This window comes from Polypterus senegalus, chromosome 5, assembly GCF_016835505.1.
Source record: "Polypterus senegalus isolate Bchr_013 chromosome 5, ASM1683550v1, whole genome shotgun sequence".
NCBI lineage: Eukaryota > Metazoa > Chordata > Cladistia > Polypteriformes > Polypteridae > Polypterus > Polypterus senegalus.
In genome coordinates, this window is record NC_053158.1 from 177431399 (window position 1) to 177459341 (window position 27943).

Below are 27943 nucleotides of genomic sequence, written 5' to 3' on the forward strand. Positions count from 1 at the left end.
TCTGATGATCAAATGCAAACATTTTTATCTGCCAAAAGAGATTGCATCTGTCATTCTAACTGGCGTTTATGTTCTCCTTCAAACAAATGCTACCATTGCAATGAGGCTGTTAGTAGATCAGGCTTCAGTTGCCAAGAATAAATAACCAGATTTGACAGTTATTCTTTTAAGTGACTTAAATAATCGGCCTTAGACTTCAAGCATACCCAAATATAAGCAGCTGGTCAAATGTGCTAACAGAGAGAGAAAAACCCTTGACCACATCTAGAGCACCATCTAAACTGCTTGCCATCCTATTCCACAGGCCACCTTTGACATCTCTGATCATGAAATATTTCTTGTGCCTTCTTATAGAAAGAAATTTAAATCAGCTAAATAAGAAATAAAAACAGGACATAAGTTGAATATTGAGGCTGAATATGTACTACAGGGTGTCCTGAACTCTACCTTCTAGGAGGTATTCAAGAAAAGCTAGGATCTTATTGTAGATTTTAGTTTAATATACAGAACATTCATTCCAGAGTTTCTCTAAGGCAAAATTATCAGTATGAATTCAGACTATGGCAGATGTTTCTGGATCGATGCCTTTCTGAGAAACCGACTTCCCTTGAGGAGTTTTTTTTTTGTATCCTCTTTTTTTCACTCTACACTAGGAACTGCTTGTCCAATGACCCATCTGTAAAACTTCTGAAGTTTGACGATGAGACCACCCTGATAAGCCTGCTCAGAAATGGGGACAAGGTGCCATATCAGAGGCAGATGGATTGACTGATCATTTGGTGCACTTCCAACAATCTAAACCTGAACACTGGAAGTGGTTTTAGACTTTAAGAGACACTCCTCACCTCCTACACCCCTGGTTTAAATTGTGTCAATTTTCACAGGATGTAATCATTTTAATTTCTTGGCTCCATTACCTTGCATAGTTTGAACTGGGAGAAAAACATAATATCTCTTATCAAAAAAGCTCATCAGTGTATGTTGTTTTCTCCTGCAACTTAAAAAACTAACCTGTCTCAGTCAATAGTCATTTAAAAGCATCCACGTTTGCTTCATATCAGTCTGTTATGGCAATGCATCTGCTCATTCAAAACTTAGACTGTAGCACGGAATTCAGACAGTGGAAAGATCTGTCAACTTGAAACTGCGCTTTTTATAGACCTGTATACATCATGGGCTATGAAACATTTAGGATATACAGTATAATTAAACAGCACACTCACCCTCATAACCATCTCTTTCAGTTATTACCATTACATAAATGTCACCAGTCACAAAAAAGCAAAAAACACTTGGAACATAAATAGATTTTTTTCTTCTGTAGTCACTCTGGTCTCCATCCAACTTCAGTTATTTTTCCTTAATAAAGATTTACTCAATATACTATTGGACAGGAGTCCAGTTCTGCACTGTGAAGCTGTGTTAAATATTTGTATTTTTGTAGAATACATTATCATTCACTACTGTTGTGAACAGTGTTGTGTTGGTAGAATATATGGTATATTGTGCTGTTACTTGTATTTACTTCTGTTATGTATATGAGTGTAACACCAACAGCAACTATTTTGTCTAGAACTAAAGTTCAAGTTCAAGCTCAAGATCAAAAGCAAAGATACAGTGTTGTGTTATGCACAAAAATCTCAAGTGAAGTTCCCACCAATGTCAATCTACTGAGAGTGATTTCCAAAGATATTGAAAGTCTTTAAATTCACAAGCTACTGCATTTATCTCTCTGTATATACTAGGGGGCTCCGCCCACTGCTTGCTTCGCTCGTCAACCCCCGGGTTTGATTAACTGTATATACAATTTAAACAGATTAACAATTCCAATGAAAATAACAAATATGCATTATTTTCACTTTTACTGTAAAATTTCAGTTAAAACAATATTTGAAATTAACTTTTCTTCACGATCGCATTGAATTTTTATTCCGTGTTTGGATTTATATTGATTTGTTAATTGTCATAGCAAAAGCTATTCTAATGGGAAACTGTAAACATTTGGCATATCAGAATCTCCTTTTGTGTCTAATGTTATTTACAGAATATGTACTACATTATCTTTCTTGTCTCCTGTTAAAATTTTACATGTTAGAATTGTTTGACCAATTTTAAATACAACTTATTCCATTGCGTAGTCCCTCACTCATACATAAATTACGCTATAACATTACAATACATCCTTCTTTCAACAGTAATTCGGCCTGTGGAAGACCGGATGGTGTTAACGCTTATAGATATTCTATGGGATATTGTAAACGGATGTTTTCATTTTCCACATGATTACCACCAACTGCTTCAGGACAGTATATTGATACGCATTTAATCAATTTGACGTGTAACCAATCAACAATTTTCGCGTTAATTCATTTGACTTCATCATTTCTTGCTGCCATATTTAGATGAATGGGTGATTCTAAACTGAATCTTCATAAGTGTGTGTGTGTGTCTTCATAAGTAAGCCCTTTAATGGACTGGTGTCTGTCCAGGTTAAGTGCCGGAATGCACCTGATGACCGTAGTCTTGTTTGAAAAAAGTTGTAAGTAGGGCGTCACTTGAAAGAATTTCATGGCAAAAGTCTCCGTCTCGCGGGACTTCCTTCTGTCTGTTTGCCCTTCCGTTTTTCATGATAGAACTACTTAACAGATTTAGAACTGTTTTTTTTTCTATAATTTGCTTGAACATTCCGGGAATTTTGCGAATTCTCTCATCACGCTAAGTATAATAGTTCAGTTGCGGTAGCAATTTATTTGCATGAATCCAAGAGAGACGCAGCGGGCCGAGACGGGGGTGGAACCTTCCTCACTCACGCACCACCCTCGGCTCGGGGCTTATCTTACACCCGCTTAGCTAGTGAACGAGAGAACTACTTAATGGATTTAGATTGGCCTATTTTCTAGAATTTGCTTGAACATTCTGGTTGATTTTGCGACTTCTCTCATCGCACTAAGATTCATAGTTCGCTTGCAGGAGCGATATATTTATGCTAATCCAAGACAGAGGCTGTGGGCCGAGGGGAGGGGGAAGTTTGAAGTCAGGAGTGGGGAGCCGGACAGGGCCCTCCTCACTGTCCTGTTTCACATCTAAGCAAGCAAAGCCACGAGGGACGGCTAGTGTTTAATAAAGCAACAAAGCAATCTGTATTTCACCAATCTGAAAACATTTGGCATTAAAAGTATCTGTTCATTACCCAAATTCCCATTATTTCCAATAGGAGTTGATTTGAGAGCGCTAGAGAACTCTTCCCATGAACCGGTAGCACATTCATTTCGGATTCTCTCTCGGACAATAGAGCCGTTCTTATAACTACAAAAAAAAAAAAATTAAAGTGTTTTAGTTTAGTTAGGTCACCCATTAATTAAGACATTTGTTCTACTTTTAGGTTTCACTCAGAAAATTCCATCACAAGTCCAAACAAAATATCAATAAACTATAAAAAAAGAACACAGTACTTTTGCATATTTGAAAAATATAAATATAGGCTATACAACATTGCCAACAAGCTGACATTATTAACTTTATATATTATCTTCTCATGGGGTCCTAGAAAGCATTTCTTATTTGACTGACTGATGTCAGCATGCCAGATTTTAGCCTGTGCTCTCATTAAGTGCAGATATCAAACACTGATCAGTTCTGGGTGTATGTGTTCAAGAAAAGGTTAAGCTGGAGTATAAGGGAGATCTACAAGTTGAGAACTGAGCAATGAATAGATGGATAATTGAAAAAAAATCTGATTGCATGTGTTTAATTTCTTTCATGATGAATATCTAATTAATGAAATAACTAAGTCCATCAATGTGCTTTTAAAAATAATCAAGTGTATCTGAATATTGCCCTGGACACCTACTTTAGTCATAGGGTTTGGTTCTAGACAATTTATTAATTAGTCTTGTAGTGAATGGGCCATGTCACATAAATATATATTCTGTTCCATGTTCATTTTGCACATTTTACTTTTGGTGTAAAATAAACAAAGCATTTAATGGGTGTTCAAAAAACACATCTCCTTAATATCTTTTTGTTTTTTCCTAGACAACAATGAAATAAAAAGGAAATAAAATGGAGACATTTTCTTTTGTCTAATGCTTCACAGATTTTCTTAAATGAGTCTTCACTTGAGTTTCAGCAGATATCTCAGCAAACTCAAACAACAGGTTCCAATTTCCAAGTAGTGTCTTGATATATTTTTCTGTAGTTTGAAAGTATTGCATTGTGTGCTCATTAATATCTGGTGAAATGTATGGACATTTGTTTGTGGTAATAAAACATTTTACTGTTTTATAAAACCGTAGCCCTTTCTTCTGAATAATATTATTAGTTGCTCTAATTTATGTTGCTGTGCTCCAATTAGATTTTACTCATTTCATTAGAAAAGGTAGGCAGTGTGGCATATTGGTTAAGACTTCAGACCTCAAACCCTGAGGCTGTGGGTTCAAATCCCACTACTGATACCATGTGACCACAAGAAAGTCACTTCCACTTCAACTGGAAAAACTAAAGAAATTAAACCCATTATATTTCAAATGTTGCAAGTCACCTCAAATAAAGACACCAGTCCAAAAATAAGTAAAAATATGAAGTCATAAAAGAGATTAAAACACGATTAGAAAGAGATCTCACAAACCCTAACATGATTTTCAAACCAAACTCTCAACTTTGACTCCCTTTACCTCTGTTGTATCTCTTCTTTTTGTCTAAAGTTATTTTCCTAAGGAATTTTAGGAGTAACATCTATGACAAAGGAGATTCTTAAATAAAACATACATGACAATCTATTTTAAGTCTCATGAGACATCAAAGGTCAGCGGCATGTTTTTTTTTTTCCTATGGATGAGAGAGGATTACAACTACTCACAAAACTTTTTTTCCTTGCAAACTTACCCACTCATTCTTTCAAAAGTCTACAAATACATATTTAATATATTAAGGCGTCTGTATTCGCAATTCAAAATCTTCAATTAAATAATATTTGCCAATTACCATATTAATGCCATGTAATCCTTAATATCAACAGGATTGCAAAAGATATGTCCTTCTACCGTTGGGTTTGGGTTCTGGATCCATAGAAATACTGTATCACTGGTGCCTAAGCTCACCTTAAACAAAAAATACAAATAACAATCAGTAAAAAATGCTAAATAACATGGCATTCTAAATCTTGGGCCAAACCGATTTTCAGGACGACTCTGGTGTAAACATATTACAAAAAAACTATTTCAAAACAAAGAGGACACATTACATTTCAAGTATTTTTAAAAGACTAAATGGCACAAAAAGGGCTTCATTTTTGCATGTCTATTCAATATTTTGCTTTTCAGAACATCTCCGCTTTATAAACATTGTGAAAATTACTAACAAGAGAAAATGTGGACGCACCCACTTATTCCATTAGGGAATAGTTTATATCTAATTTTGAAGGTTTGCACCAAAACTGACATAATACAGTATATGCATAATGCTTACTGTTTATCTCAGAAAAACAAATGTCTGGACATTCTATGAAATTTTGCCTGTAAGTGATCAAACGTATCTATACATGCAAAAACAATAAGTTTTTTTTTAAATGCCAAGAAAACTGGCTGAATGCCTCTCCATGCCAAGAGAGTATGCTATTAAAATACAGGAAATATAATAAAACTGCAGGAATAGGGAGGACAGAAATAATTACATATTCAAACAATGTGATAAGATGATTGCTTAATTTAATATTAAAATCATGCATCTCAGTTTCCTGGGATAGTTTGCTTTCCTTTTTATTTATTCAAGTCAATAATACTATACTAATGCTAATAATGTTTTGGCTAGTTACAGTATGTGATGACACACCGTAGTACATACAGTACATGAGTATATAAAAAGTCAAGCATACATACATACATACAGTACATATAACATGAACATTCTCAAACCGGCTTAACACAATTTAGAGTTACAGAAAGCCAAAGCCTATCTTGGGGCACACTTATGAACACACGTAAAACAACCACACACAGTGCTCAAACCCAGGACACCAGATCTATGAAGCAGGAAAGTTGCTCTCGGCACCACCATGCAATCCCAGTGACAAAGAGCAGGCTCATCTGGATAGTTAATATTCTCTCATTCTTACTGAGTATTTTGGTTTCCTGATATCCAATCCAGTGAAATGTTGGATTTGTTTGGAAATGCCGTACTTTTAGCTCATGTTACTTAAATTATATGCTTAGTCTTATTTTCTATGAATTTCTATTTTCTATAATTTCAACTGGCAACCTTCCAGATGCCAGCACAGATTCTTAGTCACAGAGAACAATTAGAACAATTGTGACGAGAAAAGCACATTCAGCCAACAAGCTCATCAGTAATACATCAAGTCTTGATTGGATGGTCCCCAAAGTCCTTCACCTGACCACACTACTTAGTAATTGATTCTGCAGTACAGTATATGTCTGTATCTCTGTTTTCTTTTCTGAAGAATTTACTTTAAAATAAAAATAATGGATCCACCATTGTACTATTTCCCTTCATAATTTTAAACACTTTGATCATGTCACTCCTTAATCACTGCTTGCCTAAACTGAAAAGGTTGAACTTCTTCAATCTCTCCTCATAGCTCAGTTGTTAATTTTTCATTCTTTTTCATTGTCACCATTCCTTAGCTTAATAGTCAACAAAGGTATTGTTTATTATATTACCTGTACTCATTGGCTGCCAGTATGATATATTGCAGCTTATTTTTCTATCTTTTTTATTTATTTATGCAGACAGAAAAGAAGAATTGAAGCCAAAACCAGGGACAATTCCACCTTCCCTATCAAACTCTTCCCCAAGAGGAAATTACCACGCAAAAACCTGTCACTTTTAAGCCTGCCAAACAAAGTTTAATTTATGTTGATGTTTAAAAGGTAGCTTAGTAAAACTTTATAAAACTAAACCATCAGTCTCTTTTTATGTTTTGGAGGTCTATTAGAATCATTCAATTACCTGACATAGGATCCCTGAAGTTGATAAAACATATACTCCATCGAAAATTGTCTAAAACTGGAGTTCTTGACCTTTTTCGGGCAGTTTACCCTTTGGAAACTATTTCAAAAGTAAATTTACCGTCACCCATTTTTGTTCAGTAATTTGAGTTTATATTTCTACCACAACAGAAGTAAGGGGAACAAAGAGGAAATTTTAAGCTACTGTTCTTGAGATTATTATTTTAAGTTCCAATAACAATAATAATAGTGCATAATAACGGTATTTCACTTATCTAAAAACAACTAACGATGAGCAGATACTCGTATACCAGAATGAAACACACTGAGTTTTCTTTGTTAGTTGTGGTAATTATACTTCAAAGACATGTGATATTCTATATGGTGTTCCACAAGGCTCTATCCTGTGTCTGCTGCTCTTTTCGATCTACATGCTTCCATTAGGTCAGATTATTTCGGGGCATAACGTGAACTACTACAGCTATGCTGATGACACGCAACTGTATTTATCAATAGTATCTGATGACCACGACTCTGTTGTTTCACTAACACAATGTCTTACTTGTGTTTCTGAGTGGATGAGTAGTAATTTTCCCAAGCTAAATAAAGAAAAAACTGAAATTTTAGTTATTGGAAATAATGGATATAATGAGGATATTAGAAATAAACTTGATGCATTAGGATTAAAAGTCAAGATGGAGGTAAAAAAATTTAGGGGTAACCGTTGACTGTGACCTGAATTTTAAATCGCATATTAATCAGATCACTAGGACAGCATTTTTTCACTTAAGAAATACAGCAAAAGTTAGACCTCTTATATCATTGCAAGATGCTGAGAAATTAGTTCACGCTTTTGTTTTCAGTCGACTAGATTACTATAACGCACTCCTCTCAGGGCTACCCAAAAAAGACATAAATCGACTGCAATTAGTGCAGAATGCAGCTGCTAGAATCCTAACTAGGAAAAGAAAATCCGAGCACATTTCTCCAGTTTTGATGTCACTACACTGGTTACCTGTGTCATTCAGAATTGGCTTTAAAATACTGCTTATTGTTTACAAAGCCTTAAATAATCTCGCTCCATCTTATATATTGGAATGTCTGACATCTTATATTCCAAATCGTAACCTTAGATCTTCAAATAAGTGTCTGCTTAGAATTCCAAAAGCTAAACTTAAAAGAAGTGGTGAGGCGGCCTTCTGCTGTTATGCACCTAAAATCTGGAATAGCCTGCCAATAGGAATTTGCCAGGCTGATACGGTGTAGCACTTTAAAAAATTGCTAAAAACACATTACTTTAACATGGCTTTCTCATAACTTAATTTTAATTTAATCCTGAAGCTCTGCATATTCAATTAATTATCATTACTATTCATAGCGGCTCCAAAATCCGTGCTAACTCCTACTCTCTCTTCTGTTCTTTTTCCAGTTTTCTGTGGTGGTGACCTGCACCACCACCACCTAATCGAAACACCATGATGTCCCTACATTGATGGATTAAAGGCCAGAAGTCCATGTGACCGTCATCATCAAGTCCTTCCATGACAACCCTGAATACAATGAGGACTAATCATTTATTTTAGGTAGAAAGTCTAGAGGGGGCTGGGCGGTCTCATGGCCTGGAACCCCTGCAGATTTAATTTTTTCTCCAGCCGTCTGGAGTTTTTTTGTTTTTTTCTGTCCTCCCTGGCAATCGGACATTACTTTTATTCTAGGTTAGTGTTCTCTGATTTTAATTCTTACTTTGTCTTTTTTCTCTTTCTTCATCATGTAAAGCACTTTGAGCTACATTATTTGTATGAAAATGTGATATATAAATAAACATTGTTGTTGTTGTTGAGTTGATGAGAACACACCAATCAGTAAGATGCTTGTTCTTGATTTCACCTATGATTTTGGATATTCTTGGGGTAGTTGTTGAAAGAGCAAGTCTTATGCTGTCTTTGAGAACTATTTAAGATTTTCACGACTTCAGCTCTTTTAAGCAAATTTACCCCTCGAGTACATGAAATTTACCGCCAGACCCCTGGCCTAAAATTTACGCAGGACAAAATCCAACCTGTGAGCAATGTTATCAAGTACGCACATCGCTGGATTTAGTTTTGGGAATGTTCTACTCTCGAACCAAAAAATTATTGTAAATCTCTCAGATAGTCTTGGATATAAAATTATCACTACCACTTTAAAAGCAATACTGAGAGAAATATTTGAAGTCTAGTGATATCAAATAGGGTAGCACTGTGTTATGAAAAATCTGTTGTGATCTCCAATGTTTCAATGTGTTTAAATTTATGAAGAGAATTATTAAAGTAGATTGAGACTGTTATTTTAAAATGAGTTCATCAAGAACACAGGGACACAGCTGAAAACTTGCTACGGGTAAATTTTGCACAAACTTTAGGAAGTTTTTCTTCACACACAGAACCATAGAAATGTTGAATAAGTTACCGAGTAGCATGGTAGACACAGTAAGACTTTAGGGACTTTCAAAACTCGACTTGATGTTATTTTAGAAAAATGAAGTGGATAGGACTGGACAGCTTTGTTTGGCTGAATGGACTGTTCTCTTCTAGATTTTTCTAATGTTCACTACTTGCAAGAAGACTTATTTTTCTATTTTATCCTAAATTGTTAAAAAATCTAATTTTCTTAATAAATAGGTTCTAGTCATATTTTTTTTAGAATCTAATGTAATTACAGTGGTGTGAAAAACTATTTGCCCCCTTCCTGATTTCTTATTCTTTTGCATGTTTGTCACACAAAATGTTTCTGATCATCAAACACATTTAACCATTAGTCAAATATAACACAAGTAAACACAAAATGCAGTTTTAAATGATGGTTTTATTATTTAGGGAGAAAAAAATCCAAACCTACATGGCCCTGTGTGAAAAGTAATTGCCCCCTGAACCTAATAACTGGTTGGGCCACCCTTAGCAGCAATAACTGCAATCAAGCATTTGCGATAACTTGCAATGAGTCTTTTACAGCACTCTGGAGGAATTTTGGCCCACTCATCTTTGCAGAATTGTTGTAATTCAGCTTTGTTTGAGGGTTTTCTAGCCTGAACCGCCTTTTAACGCGCACACGTACCGGTCCCGGGACATAACAGCGTTTTAAAAACATTACAGTAATGTGTGCATGCCCATCTGCCATGCATCTCGACATACTACCCATCAAATGAAACTTCAAAGTCTCGTCTTACCGATGATATAAACCATTTTGACACACAACAACCACAGCACTGACACTAAAGCCTTTTTTACAGAGAAGTACATACTTTTAAGAGTTGACTTTCCCTACCTTTGAAGACCCCCTGCAAGTCAAACATCAATATTTCCGAGCAGTATTGATCCCATTCTGTCCGTAAGGCTCCAGCGAATATAATCCAGTAAAACGATTTAGGTCCAAAACACACGATATATCCTCAAAGGGACAAAAACTCCAGAAAACGTTTCATAACTTGAGACCACCTACGTAATTTTTTTTCATTCATATTGATCATATCAGACGTAATTTGTTTCTGTCAGCAATAACCATGCTACCGCATGAAACACGAAAGTGTTAGCTTCTGATCGACACCTAAGTTGGCCAATTACGACGGGTCTGGGGTTGACTGGCACCTCGTACAGCCAACGAGTGTCACAGACAGCTAAAGGATGACGTAAAACTCCAAACCCTGGTAGAATCTACCAGTTTGATTGGACACTGTGACTGACACTCAAAACTTACAGCCAATGAGCAGCCGAGCATTTTGATATGTAACTTGCCATACTAACTTGTAAACAAACGATCGGAGCTGCGAAGGTGGCATTTGTGCCAGTCTGCAGAGTTGGTGCGTGGTTGTTTATTGTGATTTCGCCAAGTTTTTTCGCATTTTAAATATGAATAAACGTGCCGATAAACGTAAATAAACGCTCGATTAAATAATAGATGCATGTACGCGTTGTGAAAGTATTCAACCGGCCCAGGTGGCGTCTAATGGCAGAGAGTGACATGTGCCACGCCTTGTGCTTTCTGCTTGCTAGTGATTGCTGCCATCAAGTGGCACATGGAAAAACGCTGAGCTGTGTTGTAACAGTTTGTAAAAGAAATGTATATAGTTTGTGTGCATTTTGTAAAAAAAGTAAAAAATAAAAAATATAAATATATTTTTGGCCCATAAGACTTGTATTGACTATTTTTACATAGAAATGTGTATTTTTTATTGTTTTTATTATTTTTATAACTAATAGAGTGACACTGTATGTAGATATAGATTCCTTTAGGTGTAAGCTTTCAGTAGAGCCCTCATTGATATATGTGGGTTGAAGCATTCAAAAGTTATTACACTTTTTCCATATGTTCCAAAATGTGGATAATGGTCCCTCTAAAAAGCCCCTGGGCATGCCCACATAAAACTGGTGTAAAAATGTCATTTTTACAGGTATTCTTTTCAAATTTGAAATGTGAGTAGTCAACAAGTTATTCTGTTGGTACATAGTGTGTTTCTGTCCCCACCTACCTACTGCAGCTTTATTTTCCTTTATTTTCATAAAAAAACTTAGGCGAGAACAAAAAAATTCGTTTTTTTTGTGAGTTCTAATGTGCATAACTTTTGATCAGTCACACCTACAGTGATTCTGACTACTAAGGGTGAAACTAGAGAATGTTACCTTTACAAAGAGACCAAACATGTGTTTTTACTCCAGATAGTTCAATAACAGCAATGATTCTAATTTGGAGAGGTCGAATTACAAGCGATTTAGCAAAAATGACCCCGCTTGATAAGGGGTTTTAAGGTCATGCCATAGCATCTCAATTGGATTCAGGTCAGGACTTTGACTAGGCCACTCCAAAGTCTTCATTTTGTTTTTCTTCAGCCATTCAGAGGTGGATTTGCTGGTGTGTTTTGGGTCATTGTCCTGTTGCAGCACCCAAGATCACTTCAACTTGAGTTGACGAACAGATGGCCGGACATTCTCCTTCAGGATTTTTTGGTAGACAGTAGAATTCATGGTTCCATCTATCACAGCAAGCCTTCCAGGTCCTGAAGCAGCAAAACAACCCCAGACCATCACACTACCACCACCATATTTTACTGTTGGTATGATGTTCTTTTTCTGAAATGCTGTGTTCCTTTTACGCCAGATGTAACGGGACATTTGCCTTCCAAAAGTTCAACTTTTGTCTCATCAGTCCACAAGGTATTTTCCCAAAAGTCTTGGCAATCATTGAGATGTTTCTTAGCAAAATTGAGACGAGCCCTAATGTTCTTTTGCTTAACAGTGGTTTGCGTCTTGAAATCTGCCATGCAGGCCGTTTTTGCCCAGTCTCTTTCTTATGGTGGAGTCGTGAACACTGACCTTAATTGAGGCAAGTGAGGCCTGCAGTTCTTTAGACGTTGTCCTGGGGTCTTTTGTGACCTCTCGGATGAGTCGTCTCTGCGCTCTTGGGGTAATTTTGGTCGGCCGGCCACTCCTGGGAAGGTTCACCACTGTTCCATGTTTTTGCCATTTGTGGATAATGGCTCTCACTGTGGTTCGCTGGAGTCCCAAAGCTTTAGAAATGGCTTTATAACCTTTACCAGACTGATAGATCTCAATTACTTCTGTTCCCATTTGTTCCTGAATTTCTTTGGATCTTGGCATGATGTCTAGCTTTTGAGGTGCTTTTGGTCTACTTCTCTGTGTCAGGCAGCTCCTATTTAAGTGATTTCTTGATTGAAACAGGTGTGGCAGTAATCAGGCCTGGGGGTGGCTACGGAAATTGAACTCAGGTGTGATACACCACAGTCAGGTTATTTTTAAACAAGGGGGCAATTACTTTTTCACACAGGGCCATGTAGGTTTGGATTTTTTTTCTCCCTAAATAATAAAAACCATCATTTAAAAAACTGCATTTTGTGTTTACTTGTGTTATATTTGACTAATGGTTAAATGTGTTTGATGATCAGAAACATTTTGTGTGACAAACATGCAAAAGAATAAGAAATCAGGAAGGGGGCAAATAGTTTTTCACACCACTGTATGTTAATAATTACATTTTAATGTAATTGTAAAAGAAGAATGCAGTGTCTGTGCCAGACCTTTCTATTTTATCATGATGTTTTATTCTATAGGAAAAGCCATGTTAGATGACTCTCTGTTGTTATACAGTGGGAATGGACTGTGGTGTTCTGTTTAACAGATTGGCTTTATAAAAATATTATTGTATTTGTTATCTTGTTTCTTTTTTCTGATTGGACAGTGTTATGGTAATTCATTTTGTTATTTATGATAAAAACAAGTAGTGAATATCCACAAACTATGAAACCATTGTTAATTTTCAATTTAAAATAATAAGAGCAAAACACTCCAAAAGCAGTTACCCTGAGAATATTGCAATAATTAACTGTAAATGACCAGGATAATGGACTACCTCTGTGAAACCAGAATTGCATATCCATAGAGGGAGGGAAAAAATGATGAACCTAAAACTAAACAAAACAAAAATAAATAAAGAACTCTATTTTTAACAAGTTATTGTCAACAAATGAAATAAGCATAAATTGTATACCCCGCCATTTTAATAATAACAGCATTAATATTTTCTTACAGGTTCACCAGCCCCATTTGAAGTAATTGGATTCTAGTGAAGTTTGGTGCCTGAGATCGAAATATGAAAAGATTTACAAGTCTACTCACAGCAATGTCTCCTTCTTTCAGCCTCATTCCAGCTAATGATCCTTTTAGGAAAACAAAACAAGTACAGCTTGAATTCCAGTGGCTTCATTGAGTAACAATGTCATACCAGACATGTAGATGAATACATTTTCCAGGAGAACATTTCACATAAAATTTCAAACTCTGTGAAATTTTACTTTGCCCATAGTGTTATCAAATTACAATATAGACCGCCTTCAGTATTTATAAAATATTCCATATGTAAGCTAAGCTTATTTTGCCTTGGAGATCTTCACCACCGAATGACTTAATAGCTCCTGATCAATGTTTTTAAAACCAAAATCCTCTTCAAGTAACACTTACTCTACAGTTTATGCATAATTAATTTGAGGCCATAATTTTCAGTTACTTCTGGAAAATATTAATGTTTTCTGATCCTGGGTTAGTTTGAGTTGAAGCTCTTGCAACTTTTTGATCTTTTTTTGCTTAGTCACTCATCTTGTTTAACTCCACTCTTTAATCTATACCTTCAAAGATCAGTAATTATTTAGGTCCTGCTTACTCTATTAAAATTATTTTTAAAAATATCTATGAATTGTGCTTACTATGGGAACGACATGTTGCCACATAAAAATCTAATGGAAGTGTAATATTTATCTATTTACTGTACATACAATATGAAAATGATCAAGGTACAATGTGCTAATGGCTGAAAAATTCCGAGTTGTCCTACAGATCATTTTATCGTTTCTCATGAATCATGCAAAGAACGACATTCATTTTTAAGTGCATTTACATATAATGCAAAAACTACCTACTGAGATCTGTCTGCCTGTCTGTCCATTTGTCTGTCTGTCTGCATGGAACAACTCAGTTTCCAGTTAACCAATTTTGATGAAATTTTGAGCACTTATTCTTCACAGAAATTTGTCGTGACAGTTCAATATTTGTTGGAAAATAGTGTTTTTAAAAGAGGATACTTTTATACATTTTGAATAGCATTGAGGACTTTTCAAATTATTCTGTTTTAGAACAGAGAACCATTCGTTGCGACGATGATGATTCAATATTTCTCTGATGCTATACCAAAGATACACAATGATCTGCTCCCTATCATCTTCAGATACAGCCGAAAATTTTAATTTGAGATTTTAGCACTGATTTTAAACCTTTATTGGGTACTTCTTTGAAAAATGTTATCTTTAATAAATTTGAACTACAATTAGCCACATACCTTCCATATCCAAGAACAGCTAAGAACAGAACATGAATCTTTTCATTATCTGAGTTGGAATCTGCTATTAAATATTTTGTTTTACTTTCAAATAAATTTTTATTGATTCTTTTAGCCTTTTAAAATCTCATGTTAATAATTTGATCTAAGCTGGTTTAAACAAAATGATAAATGGTAAAAACATAACTGTACACATTATGTGATTTGTGTTTGGCAAATACTTCACAACAAAGAAATGATAGCAAGCAAAGCTACTATGAAGTGAGAAAAATCAATTGATATCTTTTACAGAGTTTTTGCCCAAATGACTCGCACAGTAATAGGACAACATTTCATTGCGTTACATAAATATGATCACAGTCTTAGGAGGGAGACCCAAACTTATATATTAAGGTGTTATAATACTGACCTGGGTTGTCACCTGTAAAAGCGATGACTTTACATGCTGGTGAGAAACCATAATGTCTGACAAGGTGAGAAGAAACTGAACCCTGAAAAATTAAAAGACACATAGTCAAAATATTACAGATATCAGTGTAAGGCATTAATTCTGTTTGTTTTCTACTATAAAACTACAGTAGGTTAAAGTTATTAGAGGAAAATGCGAAAAATGTACTAGTGCTGATGCCTCACAAACTCAAGGAATTTGACTGGGTTTGATTCAAAGCTTAATTACTTTTGACTTTGTAATTATTCCATATGCATTTTTTTAATGTGCATCCAGTTTCTATACACGTCTTAAAAATATGCATGTTAGAATAAATTACGTAAATAAATTGGACAAGTATGAGTGAATTTTGGTGATTAGGGATGAAGCACGTGGTCTAGTGTTCCTCAAATAGCTCCAGCTACTTGAATTCCTGTTCAGAAAATGAATCTATAATTGAAATTCAATAAACAATATTTTTCAATGTATTGTACCATTTGTAGTAATAAATTTTAAGAAATTTTAAGAAAACTATGTAATTATGAAGGAAAAGCTCAGACAGTCTGCAAGATGTTTTGTTATCATGATACTGGGATGTGACTGTGTAAATTTACAGTTCACATTACAGCCATTTAGCTGATAGCATGCAAGTATACAGAGCACAGATCAAGGCCTTTGAAAAAAGTGCTTGCTTAGTTCCATTTTTATGCTCTGCATAAAACAGAAAATGCTCATTAGCACATTTAGGTCACATGTATAAAGTCAAATATCAAAAGGGTCTCTAATATGAACATTCCTGAATATACGCATATATGCTCTGGCTCACTGTGAACTTGAATTTTAATAAGCAAGTAAGGTTCACTAAATGGGCATATGAATAAATGTTTAGTCTTTGTTCTACAATTCATGTTGGCTGATTAACCCTACGCCAGACCTTAGAAGCTAATTATATTATTTTAACACATTCTGTAGCAGCAAGAGGTGGAAACAGGAACCAATATGTTTTGTAATTATGTATTATCCAAAGACAGGAGGGATGAGGATGGTGCAAAAATAATTTTTTGATTACTATTAAAAATAGTGTATCCAGTTATCCAACCAAAAATTTTTTTTTATATATTTAATTTTTGTAGTTTGTAGTCATGGCCGAGAAACATTTTTTTAATCTGATGCTTTCAAGCAGAGCAAGACAAAACAATTTCTGAAATATTGGACCGTAATGATGAGCCATTCTGTCCAGTAGCAAATAATGTGAAATGTCTTTAATTCAAAAGCACAGAATTATGGGAATACATGTTTCCTGTTTAGCCTGTATGCTGTTTTTTCCAGAATAATATGTTAGCAAAAAAATGCACATTTTTAGCGTTTAACTGGATATCAGACATGAGGACTACGTGAGTTACGTGGGAATTTCTTTTTTTCTATGGACGTTTTACACATCGTTTACTGCTGGACAAAAAGGCCACCATTACAGTTTATTAAGTCATAAATGTATATATTTTTAAACAAAAATCCCTGAAGATAACACAGTTGGCCTGTACCAATCTTAACAAGCAATAACAGACTAATGATGTATGGCACTGGTCAAACAGGTACTGTATTTTTATTTGATGTCTACTTTTCACGTTTACTTTTTTACTAAAACAAATGATTATTTCTGGCAAGTATGCCTGGTCTAATGACTGAAGTTGCAAAATATGTAACTTTGTCCCCTTAAAAGTGTGTTGGCTTTCCTAACTTGCTGTATTTAAACTAAAGCTTTGCATCATGCTTCCTCTCGTATGTCATTTGACCTTTTTTGAGTTCTAGCATTGGCTAAATGATTATTCTTTTTTCTGTGTGACTGGACTATATGCCTACTTAGGAAGGTGGGTTTTTATTAAAAAAATTAGAGTTTGCTCAGGAATTTTGGTGTGCAGTGTAAGACACACAGATTTAGTATAACAAGCCATTTTGAATTGTTAAATTAATTGTGTCCTTAGCAATCATTCAAAATACAGAACAACTGGACATTTCTGGTCAGAAGTGCTTGAAATATATCATGCCAAACATTACATGTGTGTTGAAATCTTTGTCTACGTTTTGGTGAGACAGTTCATTTAGTGTAGTCAGTGTACAGAAAGCTTTAATTTGGCACTGCCAAAACAGTTTTGATTTTAATTTTAAAATACCGTATATACTCGAATATAAGCAGAGTTTTTCAGCACCCAAAATGTACTGGAAAATGTCACCCTCGGCTTATATTCGAGTCAGGTCCCACTGCCCCCGCCAACCCGCACATGTTCAGTCTCTCCCTGTGCATTCCCTGTGCAGCGAGAGAGAGAGAGCGACACACACAGACACACGTGAGAAAGAGAGAGAGACACACACGCGAGAGAGCGAGAGAGAGGACTGGCAGGTCGAGAAGGCAGTTAAAGAATGCACCGAGCTTGTTTTTAAAGAGACAGATTCAAGCATTGTTTTAACCTCGTTGTATTTAATGAAGACTTTTTTCTATTGGATTTTAACCTCCACTTCACTTCTGTTTACAGCGATCGGTTTGTAGCGTGCATTGTTGCAATGTTACTTTTCTTGGTGGTTTATTAAATTACAGATTTTTTAAATGTTAATTTTTTTCCTTGTGCTTAAAACTCACTAAAAAAAAGTGTTTTTATCGAGCGATTCGTTGCGCTGTAGCACGGACTCTTGCAATGTTAGTTTTCTCTGTTGTTCAAGGTTTTCTCAGTGTTATTCAATGTTTTTACATTTAGTTTACTATTACGCTGTGCATTCTATGGTATACTTACCTATATTTGTGCTTGAAAATCTTTAAAAAAATGTATATTTACATGCAATTCGTACGGTCTGGAATGGATTAATTGTATTTACATACAGTCCTATGAGGGAAATTACTTCGGGTCACGACCAAATTCGGTTACAACCAGAGTTTTGGAACGAATTACAGTCGTGACCCGACATTCCACTGTACCTGGTTTGGTCTGCAGGCGGTAGAAGAACTGCTGCGGGCTCTGTGTGGTGCTATGCAGCCTGTGTGAGACTCATTCCAGGCTGTGTGCTCAATTAATGAGATGATGCCTCAATTAATATACGGTAATTTTATTGGTAGTTATTTTGATTATTGAAACTTACCAGTAGCTGCTGCATTTCCCACCCTAGGCTTATACTCGAGTCAATAAGTTTTTCTAGGTAAAATTAGGTACCTCAGCTTATATTCGGGTCGGCTTATACTCGAGTATATACTGTAACATAGTTTATGTTGTGTCATTTTTTTTTTTTTCTTTGGCAAAACCATTGTCCTACATTGAGTCTGTTTTGTATATCTGTCATCATTTTGTGAGTATATTTGTAGATAAATAAAGTTTGTCTGTTAGGCACATTTCTGGAGTGTGTTTTTATAGGCTTTTCTCCTCTTGTTTAAATGCAGGCTAAGGTGTACTCCCTAGGCTTGTAACAGGTGGAAACAAAAAGCCATATTGAATACCCATGAGCAGTTTTACAAGACAATTCACTGAGTAACAACGTTATTAGATCCTCCCATTGTCCCACAATGATCTCCAAAAGACACTGAAATCAGACTTCCAGTAAAGTTTAGAACTCATCAAATTTTCACCAGTGATACAGGTGAAATGGTCTAATGCTTGGAGTTATTGATTTCTGACAGTGGCCATGACAGTGTCATCTTAGCCGAATGTATTTTGGAAATGACGGACTCTGCCAGAGTTGTTTATTTCCTTTAATCTACCCTCACCAGTGCCAGATATTGCGGGGACTTTGTCATTTCCTTTGGGCTGCAAGATACTTCAGCTGCCAAATAATGTATGGCAGATAAACAACTAAGTCCACATCATGTCTATAGTACGACACACATAGAAAATACTGTTGTCTTTTGGTCAACTGGATAGGACATGTCTGCTACCTTGCAATTGCTCTATGTTTCTTCCATAAAGAAGCCTTTCACTAAGTGAAGGCCAATTTCTAATGCCCCAGATTCAGAAATAAGAAAAAAATTAACATTTTCTTTGGACTTGCAGAACACTATCAGTTTTTTGTATCTTAGATTTCTGAAAGGGCCTGACATCTCCCTGAATTGGCAAAATAACAGTCCATCAGTAGAAACAGTATTTTAGGATCTTTGCTAAGTCAGAATGTTTCTAATGTTCTCCTCATTTTCATCACTAGACCAATGCATCTGAGACTGGAGTGGAATCATTGTCAACACAGTTTATCAACAGAAAAGTAACCCCCATTAATGTTTCTGAGCAGAAAAAGGAACTAGGTGGTTCTGCTATCATCTGTGTTGATGGGAATGTATACTGATTGTTCATGATTCTTAAGCCATGTCACTTAAAAGTTGAACATATAAAAGACTTATAGAACAGTAATGCTGCTGAGCTTTCCATGAACAAAATGTCATGGTAGAGCTTTACTTGTCAGTATTGTGACCATCAGGCTGTCTTATGGGAAACAAATTAAGAAGATCACAGGAAGAGGCAGCGCCTCAAGCCGGAAAACCAAAATCTTTATTTGTTCTCTGTTAAGATCTGTTTGACCTGAAAGAGGAAACACAATCCACAAACTTTCTCTTGCCGACAATCTGTGGGGCACACTGCTACTCAGAGGTAAACAGAAAGAGACTGATGATTACAACAGCTAGAAACTATAGTGGCTTTCATCAATGCACTTTTATGCTTTTCTATTCCAAAATGGTCATCACATAAACAAGGGACCTAAGTGCTTCACCAAATCTTTTTGTCTCCATAAGGTCATTGACGATGGCATACTTTTTTATTAACTTAAGTGTTACTATTCAGATAGCTTGCCCAAGCATGTTGCCAGCATCTTAGAAATTCCAGTAGATGCTTATTATTGTCTTATCTTTTCAAAAATTGCCAAAGATGCTTATTAGCGTTTTATCTTTTCAGAAATTCAAAAAGATGCTCATTACTGCCTTATCCATTTAGAAATTGCAACAAATGCTTACTATTGCCTTATTTTATTAATGCAGTCATAAGCCTGGTAAGATTTGTAATTTTTGATTCTTTATTTTGTCTTAACCAATCGAGCATTTAAGAGTCAGAAACAATGGCTAATTAGCTAAACTGTAACATTTTAATCTGTACTTCTGTTTACCATTAAGTAGGTCTTTCAACAAAATATTTTCAGAATTATCAAGAAAAAAATATTAGAAGCATGAAGAAAACTATTTTCAGTCATTTACATGCTTTGCTGATTATTCCAGTAAATAAAAACATTTTGATTTCTAATTTAATTAGCTGACGTAAAAGTTCCGGGTCCAGAAATCGAATCCTCAATCTGTTGGAAAAGGTTAAAGCAGCTATCTCTCTATTATAAAAAAAAAATCCTGGAGAGAAACAGTAGGGCGACGAGACTTGATCTTCACATTAAGATCACGCACAACACTTAAAAGACCTGCAAGACTAAAGAGATTGGCCATGTAGGGTCTCATGGGGACCTTAAACATGAGACTTTGTGACAAGAGATTGACCCAGGACCATCCCGCGATGATGTAGAACATGAGATTCTTGCAAGACACGCCCTACTTACAACCAAACAAGAGCATGGGCAGCAGCACAATCAGTCGTGTTTTGGCTTTGAGCACACACAGATCCAGGACTCTCAACGCATATAAAGCGTATAAGGACAATATGTTATAAATGAAACGTAGACAACTAAGCGAAGAAGAAAGCAGAGCAGAGAAAAGAGACTCAAAAGCGTTGGAGAGACAAAAAAGATTTTTAATTATAATTATTTAATTTTTAATAATTATCAGCCTGGAACAAGTGGAATTGAAAAAAAAAGCACATCCAGTCCAGACGTTGGTGCTATACACATGCAGAGCAGATTACAGATTGTGAAAGCAGTGGAATTCGAAAGGATCAAAAAAAAAAAAAAACAACCATTGGCGCAATACACATAGAGAAAGTTAAAGAATATGAAAGTAGGAAAATTAGAAAGTATAAAAAAAAGAAAGTAAGGGTCGCAGTAGCGCAAACAAATGGAAATTATTACTTAAAAAAGGGAAAATAATCACCACGGACCAGGTGTCATTGAAACAAAAGCAGGATAAAGCGAGGTCAGAAATAAAAGACAGAGTAGAAAACAAAGTAAAACTTCATAAACAGGTTAAAAAACAAGGAGGCCAAACACATGCAGAGCAGGTTACAGAATATGAAAGCAGCAAACAACGACAGTGTCAAAACAAAGAAAGTAAACATCGCATTAGCGTAAAGAAAGAGAAATTACTACTCGGAGAAATAATGAAAAGGCGAATAAAGATCGAATATATGTACATGGGTGATAAGTCAGAAGTATGTGAATTTTGTAAGTCTTTGAAGTTTAAGTCAAGAGAATTTAAAAAAAAAAACTGATTTTACCTCACATGAATTTATTGGTTACTTTGTAAAAAAAAATTATTAACTGCTGATGATGTAGATTGGTTTGTCTGTGCTGAAATTCCAAACATAGAAACCTATCCTGAATTATGGTACAAAGTCATTAAACACATCTCACTGACCTCATTAAAAAGATTCAGCACATTGGGACTCGAAAGATTCCAAATATTGTTTTTACAGAAGTTCTGAAATAAAAGTGAAACTAATGAAATAGTAACAATTCAAAGAAAAAAAAATCTTAAAAGTGTGTATCCGGAAAAACAAAAATGGGGGTTGGCGAGCGAAGCGAGCAGGGGGAAAAGCCCCCTTGTTTTTAGAAAAAAATATCCACCACCATTTGATTTGAAAAAATAACAGAACAAACTGAAGGTGACATGACAGAGAACCCTCTTACCAAACTTTGAATGACTTTTTAAATCATCACCATTGGACGATCAGCCCAATGTTGGGAGTAACTGGTTAACAGGCCTACTTTAAATATATGTTACTAATAAAAGCAGTCATTCAATGTACAGATCTCTCAAAACATTAGAACTCTTCTTGTAGTATACAGAGAATGTATTCAAGTAATAATATAGAAGGCCCCGCACACCACAAAAATCTTATTAGTTCTTTCACTGTCCACTATATAATGAAACATACCAAAACTGACATTGAAGGCACAGGAGTTCCAAGTTTTTCCTCCAGCTCAGGAGCACAAGCCTCTAAGCACTGTTTCGACCATTTCCTCTTATAAATATCCAGTAAATTCATTCCGGAACCTGATAAGTAAAGACAGTATATGAGATGCATACATTTCCTTAAGGTCATTTTGTAGCTGAAATTGCAATGCACAATTGAAGAAGGAAACCAATTCATACTAATAAGAGTTCTAATCTAATATGATATATATCATTTTTGAGTTTTAATATAAAGTATTACTAATGTAGACATTTAGTGTATATTGTTATAACATATAGTGGTTACATTTGGTGCTACTCATAGGTTGCATCAATTAATGTTCCTGAGATGCCACGATTAATTAATGGATTGATGTCAAAAACATATTACTCAAAATGAGACAGAAAGGTCTGAAAAATAAATGGGCATAATGCTTTCCCAATCCAAGCTGAAATGTACAAGGGTGCTCTACATCTTACTGTCTAGTCTAATGTTGAAGATTTTGGTTAGTTTTTCTAATTGCAATGTATCATCTTTATAAAGAGTCAACTGTTGTTATTAGTTGGTTTTCTTGTTAAACTTAATAGGAGAAATATCAGAAACAGAGAAAACACCTATTTTGAAAAGAAGTTATATATTACCATATTCTTACACACACATGCTTTATTAATGCACTTCAAGCTTGTAGATTGAATATATTAGGGGCAAATGTTGTTATGCAACAGAAGTTGTTATTGAGTGAGCACAGCAAAAAATGTTGGAATTAGAAAGATACAGACTTTGAAGTTATAAATGGGTGCTAGCAAGCCATTACATTAGGAAATGTTTGGAGTTCTACTATCTATTTTGAGGCGCATGCTCACCTTTTCACAGTGAGCCAGGCGGCAGTTGTATCTTGGGTCTTTAGAGAGAGCCCCGGCCATCTTTTTATGGAACATTTCTGACCCCAGAAGCATTTACGGATTTAGACTTAAAAGGCATTTTGTTCCATTAGCCAATTCAGTGTAAGGTCAAGGGTTGAGTTCAGATAAGCTCTCATCAGGAAAGGTTAGGACATTTAGAGGTGACTGTAAATACACACATGGGGTGTCTGATGGTAAATGAATCTAACTATGAAGGAGTAATGTCAGATATTTGAACGTTAAATAGAAATAGACCTGGCTTTCTTTGTAATTCCCACCAAATTTTTATCTAGCAACTGTTTCTCCTGCATGCCACTGCTGAGAAACACCCTAAAATGTTGAGTCCTCTTTCATCACGACAATGCTTCAACCCCCTTGGAGCATGTGAGGGTGGAAAAATTGTAAGAATTAAACTATAAATTGTTGCCCCATCCTCCTTATTCACCAGATTTGGTGTCATTCTTTCTTTTACCTCAGATGAAGTAAACACTTGTGTGGTCACCATTTTGACACAGATGATGCTGTCATTGATTTAAGTGGTGCAGAGATGCGACTTGCAGGAAGTTTAATTTTTTTTTTTTTTTTTAAAGGGCATGTGGAGGTTGGAGCACGAGTGGGAGAAGTGTGTTTGCCTTCTAGAAGACTACATTGACAAAATTCCAAAAATGGCATTGTCCGGTGCCACTTCCTTCCCAGGTAGGCTCACCTCACTTTACTGTATATACACCATCAGTATATCAGTTTCTACTGTGAAGAGTAGACTTTGTGCTGCAGGTTTGACAGGGCAAGTGGCAGTAAGAAAGTCATTCCTTAAATGACAAAATAATGCCTTGAAATACCGGCTATGGACTATTGCAGGACAAAGTCTCCCCTTCACAGTAGAAAGTGAGACTTGCTTTTTTTCAACCTGTGCTGTGCTTGAAGCTGTTGTATTGTAAGGCGCCTGTGATCATGCAAGCTGGTGAGCCTCAGAAACTTGTCTTCTGATTGGGTTGTGACTTTGGGTCTGCCAGATCTCTTCCTATCAGAGTTTCTTCCAGTTTGCAATTGCCCTTGGACTGTGTAGGACACCGTACTCACTGACACTTTGATTTGTTTTTTCCAATTTCTCTAAATGAAAGACCTACACTTCTAGGGGTGATAATGCTCATTTCATTTGTTATTTGCTCTTTTCTTGTCATCACTGGAATATTGTCCAAGTAGTACTTCAGAGGTTGTAGTAACACAGCCTGTTCCAACTCTGCTTTAAGACAAGACAGATTTTTAAATAATCCACAGAAATTGGGACACCTTTGCAAATTATTTGCTTCAAATTGCAAGGCTTAATTTACTTTAATTGCTGCAGAACACCTGTAGGTTGTAACGTATTACTTCTTCCCTGAAGAAGGCCCATTTGTAACATTCTAACATTTCCTTTTTTCAGTTTTTGCTAACCTAAACTTTAAATTTAAATCTCTAGCAGTTTACTGCTTACCTTTTCACTTTTTTAGATCATTAGTGCATGTCAACTGATTAAAGTTGAAGAAAAACTGAGGTGTTCTTAAACTTTTGACCGCTAGTGTATATATTTATGTACTGTATACCTTTCTTCTGAAAACAAAATATAAACATGCTGCTAGAAATAAGTTCCTCTACACCTGTAAATTAAAAATGAAGTGCAAAAGCCAATGTCCAGACACATATAATATATGTAATGTAGAACAGTGAGCTTGCTGACTTTTTTTTTAACTGTCGTAGTGCTACTTGTAAAGTCCCTATTAAAACACACTTTCCTAATCCCTCAAGCAAACATCCCAGTCTCAGTTACAATTCAGAATTTGCACCATTATCTGTACTCATTATCTTATGTTTCTCTGTGCCAGCAAATATATGACCATTAAGCTATATAAATCAAAACAACCTAAATGCTACCAAAAAATGCAGTGAAGAAAATAACATATTTTTATCAGTAAAACATACTCTTATGGCAGAGTTCAGGCAGTGTACTAATTTAGAAAAAATTTTAAAAATAAAAAAAAACATTTTTAAAAGTAAAAAAAAATGTAGAGGCTGTCATTATCTTTAACATATATTTTGGCGAGAAAGATAGCAAATACAAGATCATATTTTCAAATACAGGAAAAGAGTAAGACTTACCATCACTGTAATCGACAGCTGCATAATCACCAAGAAAGAGAGATGCAGCAAAACTACTGACCAAAGATATTCTCTGAAGAGAAAGTAAAATTTGGGACTGAGTGAATTTCTGTTATAGTAAGATTTGCACTGATAAAACCCATAACTTCTGCGTAGTGTTTTACAGTGTTCTGCATAACCCTAGACTTCCACTGTACTGCATTTGTCTTATTTCATGGGATGAACTTGTCTAGTTTCAGAATTAAGAGAAACTGGGCTTCCATTTCAATCGTATTTTACATTAGTTATATGCTGTACATTTTTAGTGTTTTTATGTTGTTAGTTTATATCTGTCTGAATAATGATTTTTTTTTTTCTGTGGTTTTGTGTCTATCCATAGAAGAAGGTGAGCGTGCTTTGGATTCATACATTATTCCTGAGAAAAAGAGTAAAGGAGTTTTCTAATATATATGAATTTTCCATCATAATGAAAAAAACTATTTAATCGCTAAATGACACACATTATTTATAAATCAAATAATGTTACTGGTAAATTCCAGATGCTAACCAAGCAGAAATTTGCCCACACTGAACCACCGCTTTAAAAATCAACATTATTGTTGCTCATTATAAAGTATCAAAGTTTCTGTGCAAAAATCAATATTTTTACTGAATTATTCTGGTCCTATTTTTACTTTTCTTTTGATTTATGTTAAAACCTTAATTTCTTAAGTTTGATTATATTCACCTCAGTTTGATTATATTCTTCAGTCTTCATTTTGAACATCTTTGCAATCTGATTTCCAGTAAATCTCTACAGAAAAAAAAACAAACAAAAATTTTACCAAACTTGCCTAAAATAAAAAATACTGTATTGTGTTGCATTGAAAACAATTCAGCGTCATTTGTATCTAATTTGAAGGCACATGCCACTTTTCTTGGTCAGACTGCAGAATGACAGCAAGGAGTTTACCCTGCGAAGTATGAATACAGAGGACTAAACAGTATTATGTTTCAGCCAAGGTCTTTTCCCTGGCTCAGGAATGCTTTTGTTTATTTAATCTTTGTGCCATTTTTCAAATATTACATATTATTATGTAATTAATTAATTTTGTTTTTGGTTTTGTTCTGAATATTTTATTTGTCTGCGGTGGACTGGTGTCCTGCCCAGGGTTTGTTTCCTGACTTGTGCCCTGTGTTGGCTGGGATTGGCTCCAGCAGACCCCCGTGACCCTGTAGTTAGGATATACCGGGTTGGATAATGGATGGATGGAGAGTTATTTATTATTTTTCAATGATGTGTTATGTTAAGATTATATGCATTCTGCTTCCAAAGGGACAGATAAAGTTAAGAGTAAACAGATCAGAAGAACATGAAAGCAAAGTTAAAGAGAAGCGAAAGTGGTAATCAAAAACTAAACTACACAATCATCACATTTAAAGTGCTAAGCAGAAATCAAAAACCCTAATACCAGAAAAAAAGTTTGGAAACCAGAGAGAACTCTGTAAAACAATAAGATACATTCACAGCATTGTTATTCAGTACTCCAGTAGTTCAAAAACTTCATGTGCTGGTCTTTAAATGGACATGTCAATGAAATCATGCATCATGCACTCCCAAGGGTTTGTGGGTGATTTGTCGTAGCATTGACTGACACAATTTTAGCAAAATAGCAGTGCTACCACGGGAAACATTTCAGAGAGACGTTAAAACTGTTCAACTCTTCCCAGACGCATGTTAGGAAAAAAATGGTAAGAAACACCCCAAATAGATGAACAGATTGTTAAAATCTGTCCTGGATTTCTCAGGAACAATTAAATACAAACTTAGAACAAAAAAATTTGTATTAGTTTACTTTGCTCTTTCCTCTGTATGGAAGCCTAAGGAGACAGGGCCACCTAATTATGTAGCTGGGGTACTAGTCCAAGAACTATTTAAGTTGAAGCCACTGATAGATGAGCAGCTTTGGCGCTGCGTTCCTGACTGTGATTCCTGGTTATTGTATTGACTCTCAATTCATATATTCTCTGGTTTTCACCCTGGCTCTGATTTAAGGTATTCTTTTCCACTTAATGATTCTAGTATTGCTTTGCCTCTTGGTGTTTTGCCTTTTGGCAAAACCTATTTTTTGCTTTTTGTGCCTAACATAACTTTATTGTGCCCTTTTTCGAAATCTTTAAACTTAAATATAAAAATTATTTGATTTTGCCTGTCAGTAAACAAGAGGTTTAGGGTTTCCCTCTGTTCCTTTTAAAATATTTTAAAATATTACTCTTTAAAAATCTGAATCACCCATCTGAGCCTGTTCAGACCAAAAGCCTGCAATTAGATTTTGGGGCTTGATTGCCTAGGGTAAGCCTTGATCAGTAGGCCCAGACCTGCAAAGAAAATGGGTCTGTTTTTGGGTGTTTATTGAGGCCTGTATCCATTTTTGAGTAAGCTGTGCCAGGAATCACTACAAATATGGTTGACAAATTGTATTTGTAAGCTTAGAATGTTCTGTAGAATAACCAAACGAAGGGACCAGTAAAGAAACAATTCTATTGATGCTCTTCACCTAACTAATGACACACTAATGTTTT

General features: G+C 35.3%; 1 protein-coding gene across 6 annotated transcripts in view; it reads right to left on the reverse strand.

Moving 5' to 3' along the window:
- xylb (xylulokinase homolog (H. influenzae)) overlaps window positions 1-27943 on the reverse strand; it is a 348628-nt gene that overhangs the window by 293467 nt on the left and 27218 nt on the right. For all 6 annotated transcript variants that reach the window (XR_005633790.1, XM_039753654.1, XM_039753653.1 and 3 more), the window contains exons 7-13: window positions 26109-26174; window positions 25382-25454; window positions 22326-22444; window positions 15253-15334; window positions 13631-13671; window positions 4984-5099; window positions 3191-3306 (exon numbers count right to left, since the gene is read on the reverse strand). Coding sequence is in view for 5 of the 6 variants with exons in the window: in XM_039753654.1 (XP_039609588.1) it covers window positions 3191-3306; window positions 4984-5099; window positions 13631-13671; window positions 15253-15334; window positions 22326-22444; window positions 25382-25454; window positions 26109-26174 (613 nt within the window). In the remaining variant the exon portion in view is untranslated. The remainder of the gene's footprint in view (window positions 1-3190; window positions 3307-4983; window positions 5100-13630; window positions 13672-15252; window positions 15335-22325; window positions 22445-25381; window positions 25455-26108; window positions 26175-27943) is intronic.